This window comes from Panthera leo, chromosome B2 (assembly GCF_018350215.1).
Source record: "Panthera leo isolate Ple1 chromosome B2, P.leo_Ple1_pat1.1, whole genome shotgun sequence".
Classification (NCBI taxonomy): Eukaryota; Metazoa; Chordata; class Mammalia; order Carnivora; family Felidae; genus Panthera; species Panthera leo.
In genome coordinates, this window is record NC_056683.1 from 53041535 (window position 1) to 53057192 (window position 15658).

A 15658-nucleotide genomic window follows, 5' to 3' on the forward strand; every position below is an offset into this window, starting at 1 on the left:
TTGGTTTGGAGGAAACTGGTATAAGCAGCTCTGAGTCCCCACACTGAAGTCCCATCAAGCAGTAAACAAAGGAATAGCATCACTTGTGAGAGTCATACACACTTCCTTTCAGTTACAGAAGACAGGGATAGTCTCTGAACCAAAGAGTAGGTTCATATAAGCATAGGGCTTTTACCATTTCTAGGAAAATCAAGCCAAAATATATTTTGTCTTTTTTACCTAAACTGTGAGAAAGTGTCCCCAAAACAATTGAAACCCCCCATTGGCCATTTTCTTTCCTGAATGAGAACTCTGTGATAGAGGTAATCCTTAATTTCATGTAACTTTTCTTAACGGATACACATAGTAATCTCATCAAATAATAAAAGGGACTTATAATATTTTGAATGTATTTCCAAATGTATCAAATGATAATTACCTTTAGCCCAGAAGCCCCAGGCATCCCTTGAAGTCCAGGTTCACCTTTATTTCCCTGTCAATGCATCAAACCATTTGAGTTAAAAAAAAAAAAAAGTCATAATATATCTGATATACACACTTAAGGGAACATCTTTTAAATAATTTTTATATTTCCAACTTTCCACCTGTTTGAAACACAGACTCTGTAGGTTAAGCCTATTTATTAAGAAAAAACTCTTGTAAGCAAGGAATGGGTCTGCACATTTATAAAGCTTTCCAAAAGTGTGTTTTAAATCTAGAAGCTCCAAGTAAGGGAAGAAATTCAAATCCTCAGGCACCAGTGCTAATTAGCTGGGTCTCCATACCGCACAGGCCAGAGCCATGGATTTTGACAACATCCTATACATTGAGAATCTTCATATTTCCCTGTGTCACTTTCTCAGGATGACTCACCTTCGGTGTGCAGTTGAAGGAAAGAAAATTAGATTCAAATGTACAGTGGCTTAAAAATATATATATATGTATGTATGTATTACATATATATGTATAAATGTATAAATTGTGTGTGTGTATACACACACACACACATGCATATATGAAAAGAAAACTTTGTGTTCTTTTTCAGGATTTAAGTGAAGTCCTTTCCAACAAAAGTTTGAAGGACAAGACCAACTTGACAAAGAATACAAAATTATAAAAAGGGTGGGATATACAGAGAGAATATGTCTGCTGGCTAATAGGAGAGACTGTCAAAGGTAGTGTTGGTTTTCATACACATTCTGATACCTAAAATCCCAACCCGGTCCTGGCAAAAGCCAGAACCAAACTGGATACACTAATAATTAAGGTAACCAACTGCATTTTCAGCTTTTGAAAAGTTTTCTAGGTTGCTCATGTTGAGAAACATATGAACACAATATTTGGACTTCATTAAGCATTGAGCACATAACAACGTTATTAAGCCGTGGAGCATTGGTTCCTTAAAATATCTAATTTTACAAGTGATTCAGCAGAAATCCAGAGGTGACAACTTGCTTCAAGTCACATGACTTGATTATGTTAACCTATCCTAATGTCATTTAGATAATAATTTTAAAAACTGGAATATAGTATGTTTCAGTGGCTATTTTTTAAAAAGGTATTATAAACCAAATTAGAAGTTTTCTAAAGATCTACCACAAAGTTTCAGCCTCATCTTTGCCCTGTTTAATACAGCTTTGTTTTTTTGGTCCCACTCTAGAATTCATAGCAACTGATAAGGCATAGTTCACAAACATATTAGTTGACAAAATAGGCAGGGATAAAGTAACACACAGGTAAGTAACCTACAGCTGATGGGCTGACTCCAGCCTAATGCAGGCTTTTGTAAATAAAGTTTTGCCAGAAACAGGCACATCCCTGCTTGTCCACTGCTGCTTTTGTATTACAAGAGCAGAGCTGAGTAGTTGCAACAGCAACTATATGGCCCTCAAAGATTCAAATATTTACCATCTGGCCATTTGCAGAACACCTGAGCTAACATACTACATGAGGAGAATTTGAAGTGTTTCACTGAAGAGATTATATTTAAAAGGTAGGATTTTAACACTTCGAATCTATTTTTAACAAAATAATTGCACAAGTACAAGATGAGAGGAAACGAACTTCTTAGTAATTCATGTCAAAATAAAGTGATTCTGGAAACAGCCACTTGCCTTCCCAGCCATATCAGCAGAATCTACTCAAATGGCTGATAACACAAAGTATTGTTATAAAACCTTTTATGGAAGTTCCAGTAGATTTAATTGACCTCCTGCTCAGTGTGAGCCAACAATGTGAAGTGGCTGATGAAATCTTAGGTTGAATTCTTAAGAATTACAGCATCCAGAACACCCTGGGGGATCCATCGTATCCCAGTTACTTAAGAAATATACAACTACCCAGCATCTTCTTAGAAAATGACTTTGAGAAATTATGGAGAATCTCCACTTGGCAGGCCCAGTCACTCAAGGGTTTTACACCAACTCTGTGCACACTTACTACTACTAGGACTCCTCACTCCAAAGATTCACGAGGGTCTACCATTGGTGAAAGGGCAGATACTTTTCCCATGATGTTTTATCCAATTTCTTTCTCTAAGTAATTTAAAAATTAAAAGTAGAATAGATTAGGTTGTCTACTCATCTACTCATTCTGCATGCCAGGGTCTATTTCCGTGCAACATTGTCTAGTTAGAGGGTCAATGCTTCTAAAACAGCAATTCCATCATTTCCTTTGGAAGGTTGTCCTACATTCTCTAATCATTAAATAGTTGAGAATAGTCTGAGTCTAGCCAGAATGTACTTGATTTGACCCTTCTAGTAAACCAAGAAAAAAAAATAGTTCTCTTAGCACAGGATTCTATACATCTAGAAAATGGTCAAGGCATGGTATTTGGAGTTGCAATTCTATCTTGAAAATAACCTAACCTGACATCCTGAATACGTATGTCAGGTTTGGCTGACATTTTTTAAAAAATGAAAGTAAAGATAATACACTATTTTACCCACAGTCCTGAAGGAGAGAATGCCTAATAAAACCCACCAAAAGACATTTTACAATAAAAACTCCGTATACATCCTACTAAATAAAAATATCAAGAAGAGGACTCAGAAATTGGCAAAAGTCATCCTCAATCAAAACCACTAATCCTCTATATTGGTGAGGTTTGACATGAAACTCCATAGAACTCCACATAATCCTCAGTGCCTGTGAGATGACAATAAAGGAGAAGAGGGTCAAGTAGTGAGAGATTCTGGACTTTTTCCAGCTTAAACAAGACCTGCATTACATTAGCCTACTTTATACAATTCATTTTGTCTAAGGTTTCATTCTTACAAATGACTGTTCATAGAATTAAAACCACACTTAAAATCAGTATAATTGAAAGTTTTGCTGAGGCACACAAATGGTAATTTTGCACAAGTGTTCTGTCTTATTAATTTCATTTTATTTACCTTAGATCCTGGTGTTCCAGGCTGACCCGGTGAGCCATCACGTCCCATCATACCCTATATTTTTAAGTGGAAGTTTCAAGAGTTTTATTTCCTTCAATAAAGTATAATAAAAAATCTAACTATGCAAGATAGCCTGAAGGCCAGCAAAGACCTCTTAATGTGGTTAATCAAATAACCTACAAATAGCAAAAATTTCTGGAGAGCTAGTAAAAGACAAATGTAAAGGAAAGTTCATTTTTTTCTACATTCTTACTTTCTTCCTTATGTCATGATGACTAAGAATTAGGTTTCTTGGGGAGCCTGGGTGGCTCATTTGGTTAAGTATTCAACTTCGGCTCAGGTCATCATCTCAGGGTTCCTGGATTGGAGCCCCGCGTTGAGCTCTGTGCTGACAGCTCAGAACCTGGAGCCTGCTTCAGATTCTGTGTCCCTCTCTCTCTCTGCTCCTCCCCCACTCATGCTGTTTCTCTCTCAAAAATAAATAAATTTAAAAGTAATTAAGAATTAGGTTTCTTTATAGATGTTATCCTGGTCAACTTTACTTCCAATTTCTATTTTCTTAAATGATATTCTGAAAGAGTGACAATCTAATAAATTCTCTGAATATAACAATCTCTCTTCAAGTTACAAAATAGTCATATTTTTAACTAGCCATATGACTCAAAATAAAACAACAATAACTAGCAACAAGGAACTGATTTAATTTGGAGTCTACTTTATTTTTTAAGTGTTTATTTAGAGAGAGAGAAAACACAAGTAATGAAGGGGCAGAGGGAGAGAGAGAGAGAGAGAGAGAGAGAGAATATATGAGAATGAATCCCAAGCAGGCTCCATGCTTAGTGTGGAGCCTGACACAGGGCTCGATCTCACAACCATGAGACCATGACCTAAGCCAAAATCAAGAGTTGAGATGCTTAACCAGCTGAGCCACCCAGGCACCTCTGGATTCTACCTTAAATGCCAAAACAAACATTAAAAGACATTGCTTTCTCTTAAATATAGCCAAGGAAATGTGATGAGCAAAAAATATTCAATTAATATCATCAGGAAACATAATCTCAGTATGGTCATATTGAAAATACCATGTCATCACTATTATGCTTTGCTATCAATTTAGTATATTATTTCACCTATAAAATGTAAAATACACTAATTCATAGCATAGGGTGCAAAATATTAGAAATGGCACATAATAACTATATTTCATATATCCTGATAATAATGACATTAACCTACAGGAATCCCTGGAGCTCCTTTTTTTCCTAGTGGTCCTTGAGGCCCAATTTCTCCCTAAAAATCAAATACAGATCAAATTTAAAATTGAAAATTATCAGTTCATTTCAATGAATTTCCTACCAAAGCATTATAGAATAAAAATTCAATACCAATCAGCTCAACTGCTTCCCCTTTCTCTACTGTAAACAGAAGCAACAGAGTGTAAAAAACATGGTACATGGTATCTTAAAGATCTGAGCCAAGGGTCTATGGAATCACTAAGTCAAATATTTTTATTAGAAAATCAGGAGTGATACTGTCATTGTTTGAAAGGAAGATCTGGAAGTTCACACAGAGTTGGTGAGGAGAGACAAGAGGGACAAGAGGGAGAGACAAGAGATCAATCTATTTATCATAGATTAAGAAGTATAACAGTTAACATAAATTAATAAAAAAATAGGATAGAGAATAATAGCATTTTTACTTCAATTTCTCAGATTTCTATACCCTACAAGCTAACTAGGTACTCCAAGGGAGTCTGAATCTTGAACATAAAAAAACAACAAACAACAACAAAAAAACAACAACCAACTCTGGAAAGAACATCTTCTGTGAGGGAGTTCTGGTCTTTCAAGAAATGGGTGAAATCTTCAAAGATCCCTTATTTTAATTAAATACACTCTGAGTTGGGGCTATGATTAAAAGGATTCGGAACAATGCAGAAATCTTGCCAGAGGTCAAGATGCAGAAGCCAAGAAAAGGCCAGAGGCATCTAGAATGCATGTTCAGCTCTTGGGAAACTGAATGGTGGGCTAACAGTGGGAAGAGGGCAGGAATCTTTAATACCTATGATGACCCAGGACTCTAAAAGGGGGCTGACATGGTACCCATGGCAACCAACAGGAGGCAGCTCTCCATGCCCCAATTAGGCTGACAGAACCCATGCCAATTAACATGAAGCAATGAGCTCATATTTAACAAGAAAGAGGAAGCAGCAAGCCACAAGACTGAGAGTTAACAGAAATAACAAAGGGCATTTGGTGGAATTGTTAAAACAGAATTAAGAACAATACATGAGATCTTTACTAATTAAATAATGGAATCATGAAAGACTATTAGGACTGCAAATGAAACAAGAGGCTATCAAGAATAAAAAGATGTTATTAAAAATTTAAACTTTTAGAAAAGTATTTTTTTAATCAACTGCTTAAATAACAGATTAGACACAGTAAAGGAAGAATAATTGGGCAACATATCAAAAAAATTTAACCAGAATGTAAGAAGCAAAGATATAAAAATAAGATACTCTTTAGAAACATGGATGGCAATATGAGAAGGAATAAAATTTCTCTAACTGTAATTCCAGAAGGAAGGAATAAAATTGGAAGAATTGTAATTTGGAGATAATGGATGATGTTTTCCAGAGTTAATGGAAACAATACCACACAGCCAGGATCAAACTGAATTCTCCCCAGGACGACTAAAGAGGCTGTGTATCTAGATATACTGTAATGAGTTTTAGACCAAAAAAACAAAAAAAGCAAATAAAATACCTTAAAAGAATCCCAAATAAAGGGACAGATCACTTACAAAAGAACAATACTTAGAATGAGAGCAGATGTTTCATAGTTAATAATGGCAGTCAGGAGACAATGGAAGAAAATCCTCAACATGTTAAGTGAAAATAATCATCAACTCTGAGTTGTATACCCTACAAAATTATCTCTCAAAAGCAAGAGTAAAATAAACATATTTAGAATTAGATAAATCTGAAAGTTTGTTACCAAGATATCTGTACTCAAAGAAATGCTAAAAAATAGTTCAGAAAATAGGAAAATTATCCCAAAAGGCTGGTCTAAGAGCACAAGATAGAAAAGTAACCAAGTAAAACAGAAAGCATATGTATAAATCCAAATTAATATTATCCATATAGAACAAAACAAAAACTAATTATAAGGACAAATAATACTTTCTGAAATTATATCATATTTCAACAATTAACTATTGCCACTAATGTGGAAAAAGTGCATTCTATGTGAAGATATCAACACTTTGTACTTTTAATAAACAGATCTAGGCCTAAATCTTTCAACTTTCATTAATACTCACCTTTTGTCCCATTAATCCTTGATTTCCAGGAAATCCAGGTAGTCCCTAAAAAGTAATAAAGTAGAATCTTAATTAAAAAACAAAACTATATATATATATAGAGAGAGAGAGAGAAAGAGATTGATTGATTGAGAGAGAGACTGTATCATTAAAGAAGAATAAGTCCTAATCAGATTTTTAACTTGTAAATAATGCATAATTTCAAACCTGTATCATCCACTTACACTATAACACTGCTACTGATAATAATCCAATTTTGGAAAAGAGAGTATTTATGAAATTCATTATTATATGAACATCCACTGGTATTTAAAGTTTTAAATAAAGGCTTTCAGAAAGAAAAGCTTATGAGGGTATTAATTAACTTGATTTTTCTTTGAGACCAACATAAGTGATAAAATAAGAAGGATATTTCATTTGAACATATTCCTATATTATTTAAAATGAATAATGCAAGAAAAACTATCACATCATAGGAGTTCAGATTCAGTACAACAGTTCCAAAGGCGCCCACTGTCTCACAACCATAATTAAAAACTAACAAGACTAACCAATATCCTCCAAATTGAGCCTTGAAACACCCAGGAACCTAATTTCTTGTATGAAATACATCAATCTTTGTCCTAATGATTTCCTTACTGACACAATCATGAAGAATATGCAGATCACATTTGAGAAAGAAATACAAAGAGCTCTTTCACATGTACAATCCACATGTATAAGTTCTAGCAATTTTCAGAGAATATTAATGATCATTGTATACATTTGAAAATAACAGCACATTCGTTAACGGGAAAGCAATTCTACAGTCAATGAATTTACCAAAATAATCTTTCACCACCCAAAGCAAACAGTGATGGTACTAATCAATTTTCATTTTTATTCATTTCTCTTAGCTCCTTTCTTAATGACACTGCAGTTGAAATAAGTAACATTTGTATGTATATATCTATGTAGACAGACTCCGGCAGGAAAAGGAACTTGAAAGACCAGGAAATTGGGCCCCATCGGTATTTCTTTGAAAGCCCTCTGCATCATCAGGGCTTTTGAAGAACAGCAGTACTCCTCAGAAAAGCAAGGCAGGTGGTGGAGAGGCCACTGTCAATGAGATCAAGTTATCTTCTATTCCAGGGAGAATTGGCCATTTACTTGATTTTCACATCTTGATTTTATTAGCACAATACTGGTCAATGTGTTAGCCACAATTATAGTGCAAGACATATGCATACAGTTTTAGTTTTAAAATCTGAACTTGAATCATAAATTGGAATTCAATTTGATTCTATTTGGTTCCATTTATTTTGCCACAGCACCATACCCTTTGCAGAGAAAAGATGTATCTGAGCAATGACCATCAACCAAGGGCTTGTAGTCTAGTTGAAAACACAAACCTTTAAAAACATACTAACTAGAAAATAACATAAAACCACATACATTTTAAAGTGACGTTATAAAATATGAGCATGGTGTACCCTAAAACATAAAGTAAAATTAAAATATTTGACTTGTATGTATAAAGAACATAAAATGATATGAATTATATCCTTCCAAGGTGGGAAATACATATTCTTAATGTAATCAGTTAAGACTAATATTGTTTCAAATAAAGGCCTCCATTTCAATAGACCATAATTTGGCATGAAACCATCTGTAATCAGCTCCCATTCAAATACACATATACACAAACCCACTATAGGTTTAGACTAATTTCTGAATTTAAATAAAATCTGTAAACTCTTATCAGATACAAGATGGCCATACATTGTTCTATAATGAAAGAGGTGCAGCTGTGGCCATTCAGTGTCCTTTAGCCCCACGAATCCCTAAAGGGGTTGTGCAATTGCTCACGATACTGTCAGACCTGAGGAACTGAATATCTTGCTGCATGGTGCCCTTTATTGTTTAGTTTCATCACTATTCAAGTCTCTATGCCCTCACACAATCAATATCAGTATGAATCAGTTACAGATATCCTACCCCTACTCCTGTTTTCTGAAGCCAATTTCAGGGTCAGAAAGGCTACATCCTCACTGTGGAGGAAAATCGGAGTAACACCCAGGCACCCTGGCCTCCACCTCCCAGAAGCCTTGAGAGCCCCCACAATTCATTTTCTGGATCCGATTTGACATCTTATTATCTAAATAATTATAATACTAAACTTGGTCTATATTTGAATAGAGCCTCAAATGTTATTTCAGCATATCAGACATTGAGGGTATTCTGGGGGGATTCCAGATCTGAAAAAAATTCTTTTTCCTATTGTCTGCTTAACATGTTAGTAAAACATTAAAATATATTTCAGACATATGAAGTCATGTATTTTATGCCCAACTATGCCAAGAAGTCTTATTTTAAAAATATCAACCAAAAATATGTAAAACTACATAATATTAAAAAAGAAAATGTAAACCTGATTTATGAAAGCAATTCTTGGCAAAACTAACATAATACCATGAGCATGCCTAGAATACAAGACTGTTGACAGACTAACCAGAACTGAAACCAATCAGAGCTATATTAGTTAATAAAATTCTCCTATATTTTATTTTCCTGGGCTTCCACTTATTGAAATTCACTAAATTTTGCCAATTTTACACTAGCAGAAATATTATTCAAAACCACTTGAAATTTAGCAGTTTGCTGATCCAAAGTACTTAGTAACAATTACTTCATACAATAAATGTTTTCCAAGCAAACTATTTTATATTTCACTTTTGGCCTGGGTGGTTCTGGATTCAGGCAACTGTGATAATGTGTAAATAAAGACAGAAACAAGCATTTTATTTGGTAAGAGTAAAGGGGCATATTTCCCCCCTTCTGTGATTTCAGTTTGGGTTTGAGCAAGAGCAGAAAGTCAACTGGAAAATCCTGCATAATGTTGTGGTGAAAAAATGTAGACATTAAAAAAATGTTCTAAAAGCTTCTCTGTAACCGTTAAACCATTGATGTATAACAAAAAAGTCATTAAGAATTGAAATACATATTTTAGAATAAAAAGTCTGGCCCTTATTTCCTAAAGACTACTTTACAAAGAAGAAATGTGTCCATGATACATTACTTGGAAAAGATAAAACATCACTTGATACTTTCTCACGTCCCATGAATGCATTTACCTTACCCCTGAAATCAGCGCATCTTGGATCCAACCTGCCTGTAAGGAATGCAATATTTTCAGTGTAGTAAAAACAAATCTAACCTGTTAATGGTGTTTTTCAGAAGTTTTTATTTATTTAGAGAGTGTGCATGCATGCACACATGAGCAGGGGAGGGGCAGACAAAGAGGGAGACAGAGAATCCCAAGAAGGCTCGGAGCTGTCAGCACAGAGTCCAGTGCAGGGCTGGAACTCACAAACTGTGAGATCATGACCTGAGCTGAAATCAAGAGTCAGACGCCTGATCGACTGAGCCATCCAGGCACCCCCATTAATGGTAATTTTCAAAATTTGTAGAGTGGTAGAGATATTTAATATACAATTATCAATATATTAGAAGCATGTTATGTTTTCTATTATATCAAGAAGTGATGTGTTTGTTCCTAAAGATTCATGAAGAAAAAGCACCTATGTTTAAAGTATTGTTCTTATTAGCTACAAAAAATCACAATGATTATTATGATTATTAGTAAAAAGCATAGTGGAAGCAGTTACAAGTTTTGACAATGAAGTCAGCCAGCCCATTATCCGGTGGCTGATGGACTCCAGGCCTGTTATTTAAACTGTGGAATCTTAGTATCCCCATTTTTTATATGATGAAAGTAATGGGATCTGCATCACAGAGTTGGTACATTATATTAACTCTCACAAGTGCTCAGCTCAATGCTGCACATTAATGAATACATCTTCATGACTGTCTTTTCACAGCTCCTCCCTTGACCTTTGAAAGTTGTGAAATAGATGAAGTCAATTCTCTCCCATGTCTCAAACTTTGTCCTCCTTCTCCAATGCAGGATGTTGTTGAGTTTTTGTTTTGTTTTGTTTTGTTTTGTTTTGTTTTGTCTTTCCACCTTTCTCTACCTTTGTTTCCAAAATCTCCCAGTATACCCATGATTGATTCCAGCAATCTAAGGCTTCCCTTGGGGGTGCCAGATGGTATTGCCCCTCTTCCATTAACTGTGCCTTTTCCTGTTTGGCTAACTTTAGGACTTTTGCTTTTTAAACATTTATATGTAGTTCATCACAATTGTTTCAGAAAAAAATGTAACCAAAAGTTTCAAATATATTTTCAGCTGATCCTCATGGTTTTCAATCCTTTTATAAAATTCCACACTAACTGACAGACCACTATGAATGATGTACGAAAGATTATTCTGTGGTAAGAGAAGTCTAAAGACAAGTAACTCACAAACATAGCTGCCAAACCTAAAAGAAACCAATATATAAATACTTGCAATAAACCCATAATAAGGAAATCACCAGCTTTACTATGTCCCTGAATACTTTAACACAGTTTTACAACTGCCTTTAATCATCAAGGGGAAAAAAGTAATCTGAGTAACATTGGATGAATTTATTCTTCCCTAGCCTACAGATCAGGACCCACATGGGACTGAACCCAAAGTATCCAAAGATAAGTCATTTCAACAGAAAAATGCTTTGGTAAATATTTCTAGGATACTCATGTTTATATACAACATAAAGTGTCACCAGTTTGACATAAAAAGTTAACAGGGATATTATCAGAAGGAAAAAGTGATCTGGGAGCCCCGTACAAAGTTGCTTAATGTTACAGGCATTTTTCTTTGACATCTAAAAGCATTTCTATGTTTTTTTAAAACGTATATTTATTTTGAGACAGACAGAGAGAGAGAGAGAGAGAGAGAGCGAGCACACTCAAGCAAGCAGGGAATGAGAAGAGGAAGAGAGAAAGAATCCTAAGCAGATTCCATGCTGAGTACAGAGCCTAATTTAGGGCTCAATCCCATGACCGGGAGATCATGACCTGTGCTGATGGACGCTCAACTGACTGAGCCATCTGGGCACCCCTCTACATTTTTTAAAGGCCAAAAAGATATTCTAAACAACTTTGTTATTGTACAAGTATCATTTTGAGGGACAACACAAAAAAGAGACAAATGTTTAACAAATTAACATACCTAAAAACTCAGAAGAGAAGGGGGAAAGGTTTCAGAGACTCAGGGACGGTCTCTGCACTACCCACATCATGGGAAGGTTACATAACCACCCTGAACCCAGGAATCCAGAAAAATAACCTGTCCCTTTACATTATTAGCAAGTGATATCATGCACGTAAAATATATTAGTGAGTTAAAATGAATGTATGCATATAGACACATTCAATTCCATTTGAAAGTAGTTCCAAAACTTTTTTCTGCTTTAGAATTTATGATCCTCTGAGAACCTAAAAAATATAGACCATATTTTTTGGTACATGGAGCTTCACCGTATAACTCAAAGTGTGATGAATTTCTCAGTAAGGAAAAAAAAGAAAATGAATTTTTCAAAGACCTTTACAGTCAACTCAGTTGCTTAGAATTTATACACTTTTTAGAGAAACTGAATTACTCTTTAAAATTTTCCATATGATAGAAGTCACCAAAAAAAATTTTTAACATCAAAGGTGAAACTAGTTTGATGATGAAATCAAATGAATTTTTAACCTTAATAAAATAAAAACCAATTATATGAAAATTACGTCTAATTAGTTGTCATGTATCTTTTATTTATAACCTATTTTTTAAACATGCATATATTGTTACACCAAATCATATTTATTGTGCAACTCAGCCCACTGTGAATTTTGCTCTGCTTATAAAATGTATGTCCCTATTTTCCTATTGAAAAAGGAGATAGTACACTAAAAAGCATTCACTGAAAGGAAAAAACTTAAAGGAAATGATGTTTTCTATTGACTCATGACAAATTACACACATTTAGTGGCTTAAAAGAACATCAACATATTCTCTTAAGGTTCTGTAGGCCATAAGTAATGCATGGGTCTCACTGGGCTAAATTCAAGGATTTGTCAAGGCTGCACTCCTTTCTGGAATCTGTAGTAAAAAAAAAAAAAAATCATTTCCTGCTCATTCAGGTTACTGGCACAATTCAATTCCCTGTAGTTCAGGGGGATGGGGGAAACAAACAAAGTGTTCTGTTTTCTTGCTAACTATAAACTAAAGACCATTCCCAGCTTCTAGAAGTTACCACAATCCTTGGATCATGGTCCCCTTCCTCCATCTTCAACAGCAGCAACTGGCTGGTCAAGTCCTTCTGGAGTTGAATCTTTTTGACCCGTTTCTCAAGCATCTTCTTCCACTTCTAATTATTTGGGATTAGACTGAGCCCACTCAGATAATCCAGGATAATATCTCCATCTCAAGGTCAATGAACTTAAATCACAACTGCAAAGTCCCTTTACAATGTGAGGTAAATGTCCTGGATACTAGGACGCAGATATCTCTCAGGAGGAGGAAGAGAGTCATTATTTTGCCTACCACAGAAATATTACCTAAAATCCAAGGACCAGATAGTTTCTAATTTATTTAAATGTCTCCAGGGTCCTGAAGATGGAGATCATTGAAGTTCAAATTATGAGGCCACCATACCCTAATAACAAATCCAGTCAAGAATAATACCTAAAAAAGAAACCTCCAAGCTCATCTAATTTAATACAAACACAAATGGATTTACTATAATGTTAGTAAATCAAATATAGCAGTGCATTAGAAAAGCAGAGAATTAACAGGGCTTGTTTCAGGATGGAATGAATGTTCAACATTAAGAACTATACCCATATGATACATTCACATAAGTTATTAATAGTTTAAAGGAAGAACAATACAAAAATCATCTAAAAAGTACTGAAAGTGAATTTTATACAATTTATCACACATTACTAAAAATTCTTAAGAACCTAAGACTAGAACTTGGTAAACCTAAATCTGAATCCATTGGAAATCGATTGCAAACATCATACTTGGTGACACACTAGACATTTCTGCTTAAAATCAGTAATAAAGGCATAAGCTATATTTAGAAGTAGCGATTCCACTTACAGGAATGCATCCTTCCCCAAAATATTGCATAGTATATGGGAATATATATAACATCAATAGGAGAAGTTAGATGAAATACATCATCCATGCTATAAACGAGATAGACTTTATATTCTCTAATATCCAGATATGGCAAAACATTTATAATACTGTGAAGTAAAATAAAATTTCAAAAGACATGACTTTTTATCTTAAAAATGTGTATGTGTTCTGTTTATGTATTTGTATACACAAGTTTGGAAAGAATCTTAATAAATGAATAACGATTGTTATCTCTGGGCATGGGGATGGGATTTGGGTAAATGAAGGCAGATTTTGAAATTTACAACACAACTTCTATATTTTTTTGCCTATTTCAGAGAAGTTAAAGTATATAAAAATGAATAATACATAAATATAAATAAAATAAAATGTACAATAAATAGAGGCATCTAGGTGGCTCAGTCAGTTAAGCATCCAACTCTTGATTTCAGCTCAGGTCATGATCTCATGGTTAGTGAGATTGAGCCCCACAATGGGCTCTGCACAGACAGCTCAGAGCCTGCTTGGGATTCTCGCTCTCCTCTCTCTGCCCCTCCTCCTGCTGATACTCTCTAACATTTTTTGAAATGTACAATAAGTAATAAAAGTTTGCCCACAGTTTTACATTGCAAAACTTTCTCAGAAAAAAATATATTTCCCCTCACATTTAAGTCATTCAATAAACGACTGCTAAATATTTATTTTTCAAAATAAAAAAGTAAAGATTCTAATGGTTGTGGCTATTGGGCTAAAACACACACACACACACACACACACACACACACACACACACACACACACCCACAGGGGTGCCTGGGTGGTTGAGTCATTTGGGTATCTGACTCTTGATTTCAGCTTAGGACCCAGCCCCACATTGGGCTCTGTCTTGACAGCATGGAGCCTTCTTGAGGTTCTTTCTCCTCTCTCTCTCTACCCCTACCCCACGTACTCTCTCTCTCTACCTCTCAATATAAATAATTTAAAAAAAAACTAAAATAACAAGAAGTACAGTGCAACCTCAGAGATTGACTCACTGCTGTGACCTGAGAGGGTAACATGTTAGCTTAGTTTCACACCTTGGTAGGTTATTCTCACAGAATACTTTTCACACATTGCTAAAGACATACTGTTAGACAAAGGCCTCAGTCTTCCCATCTAGGGAAGAATAATAAATACTGTGTTTAAGAAGCAACTTCCTTGAAAAAAAATACAGGAATTTGGCATTTCTTCCTCACCATTTCTTCCATTTCTCTGTAACAGAAGTAACAGAACTTTTCTAAATAAAAATGGTAACACATCAGGTCTAAAAATTGTTTTTTTAAAGACTATAAACATCTTCAAAGCAAATATCTAGGATAACTAATAACCCAAAAGTTTCATTCAAGTTATAACAAAATAAATTTAAGTGACCAAATTCCTATCTTTGTGAGGATTTATCTATCTTCATATAAATAACTTTAGTCTTATTCAATTGCATGCAGATTTCTATTTTCCAAGACAAATTTGCTTCTGAAGTTTTGTCAAAAAGTTATAAATGATTTTAAATACACCAAGAATACTGAATCCATTTGGAAATATAATTTCATATTATTATTCATGGCAATATTGAAATTTATTTAGTCAGAGAAAGATATTAAAGCACATAGAACCTTAAAAAATAATGAGGTAAATAATAAGATAATAATTCCATTTTCATTTACTAATGTCACTAAAATTAATTTTTCTCCTGGAGTAGGTAACTTTGTCTTTCTACTACCTGCATATTTCTCTATTTTGATTAACCTGTATCATAGTCTTTAATATCACTAGTTTTCTTTTTTTTTTTTTTATCAGACACACATAAGATAGCCATTAAAAATGCAGTTTCCTTGGTTTCAGTTCCTAATTCTGATACATTAGGACTGGAATGGGCCAAGAAATGGAACTT

The 15658-nt window shown here is 34.5% G+C and overlaps 1 protein-coding gene across 6 annotated transcripts in view; it reads right to left on the reverse strand.

The window, feature by feature from the left end:
* The window catches only part of COL21A1 (collagen type XXI alpha 1 chain), a 171666-nt gene that overhangs the window by 14455 nt on the left and 141553 nt on the right, over window positions 1-15658 (reverse strand). For all 6 annotated transcript variants that reach the window (XM_042939082.1, XM_042939086.1, XM_042939085.1 and 3 more), the window contains 4 exons: window positions 6699-6743; window positions 4611-4664; window positions 3375-3428; window positions 419-472 (listed from right to left, as the gene is read on the reverse strand). In XM_042939082.1, coding sequence (XP_042795016.1) covers window positions 419-472; window positions 3375-3428; window positions 4611-4664; window positions 6699-6743 — 207 coding nt within the window. The remainder of the gene's footprint in view (window positions 1-418; window positions 473-3374; window positions 3429-4610; window positions 4665-6698; window positions 6744-15658) is intronic.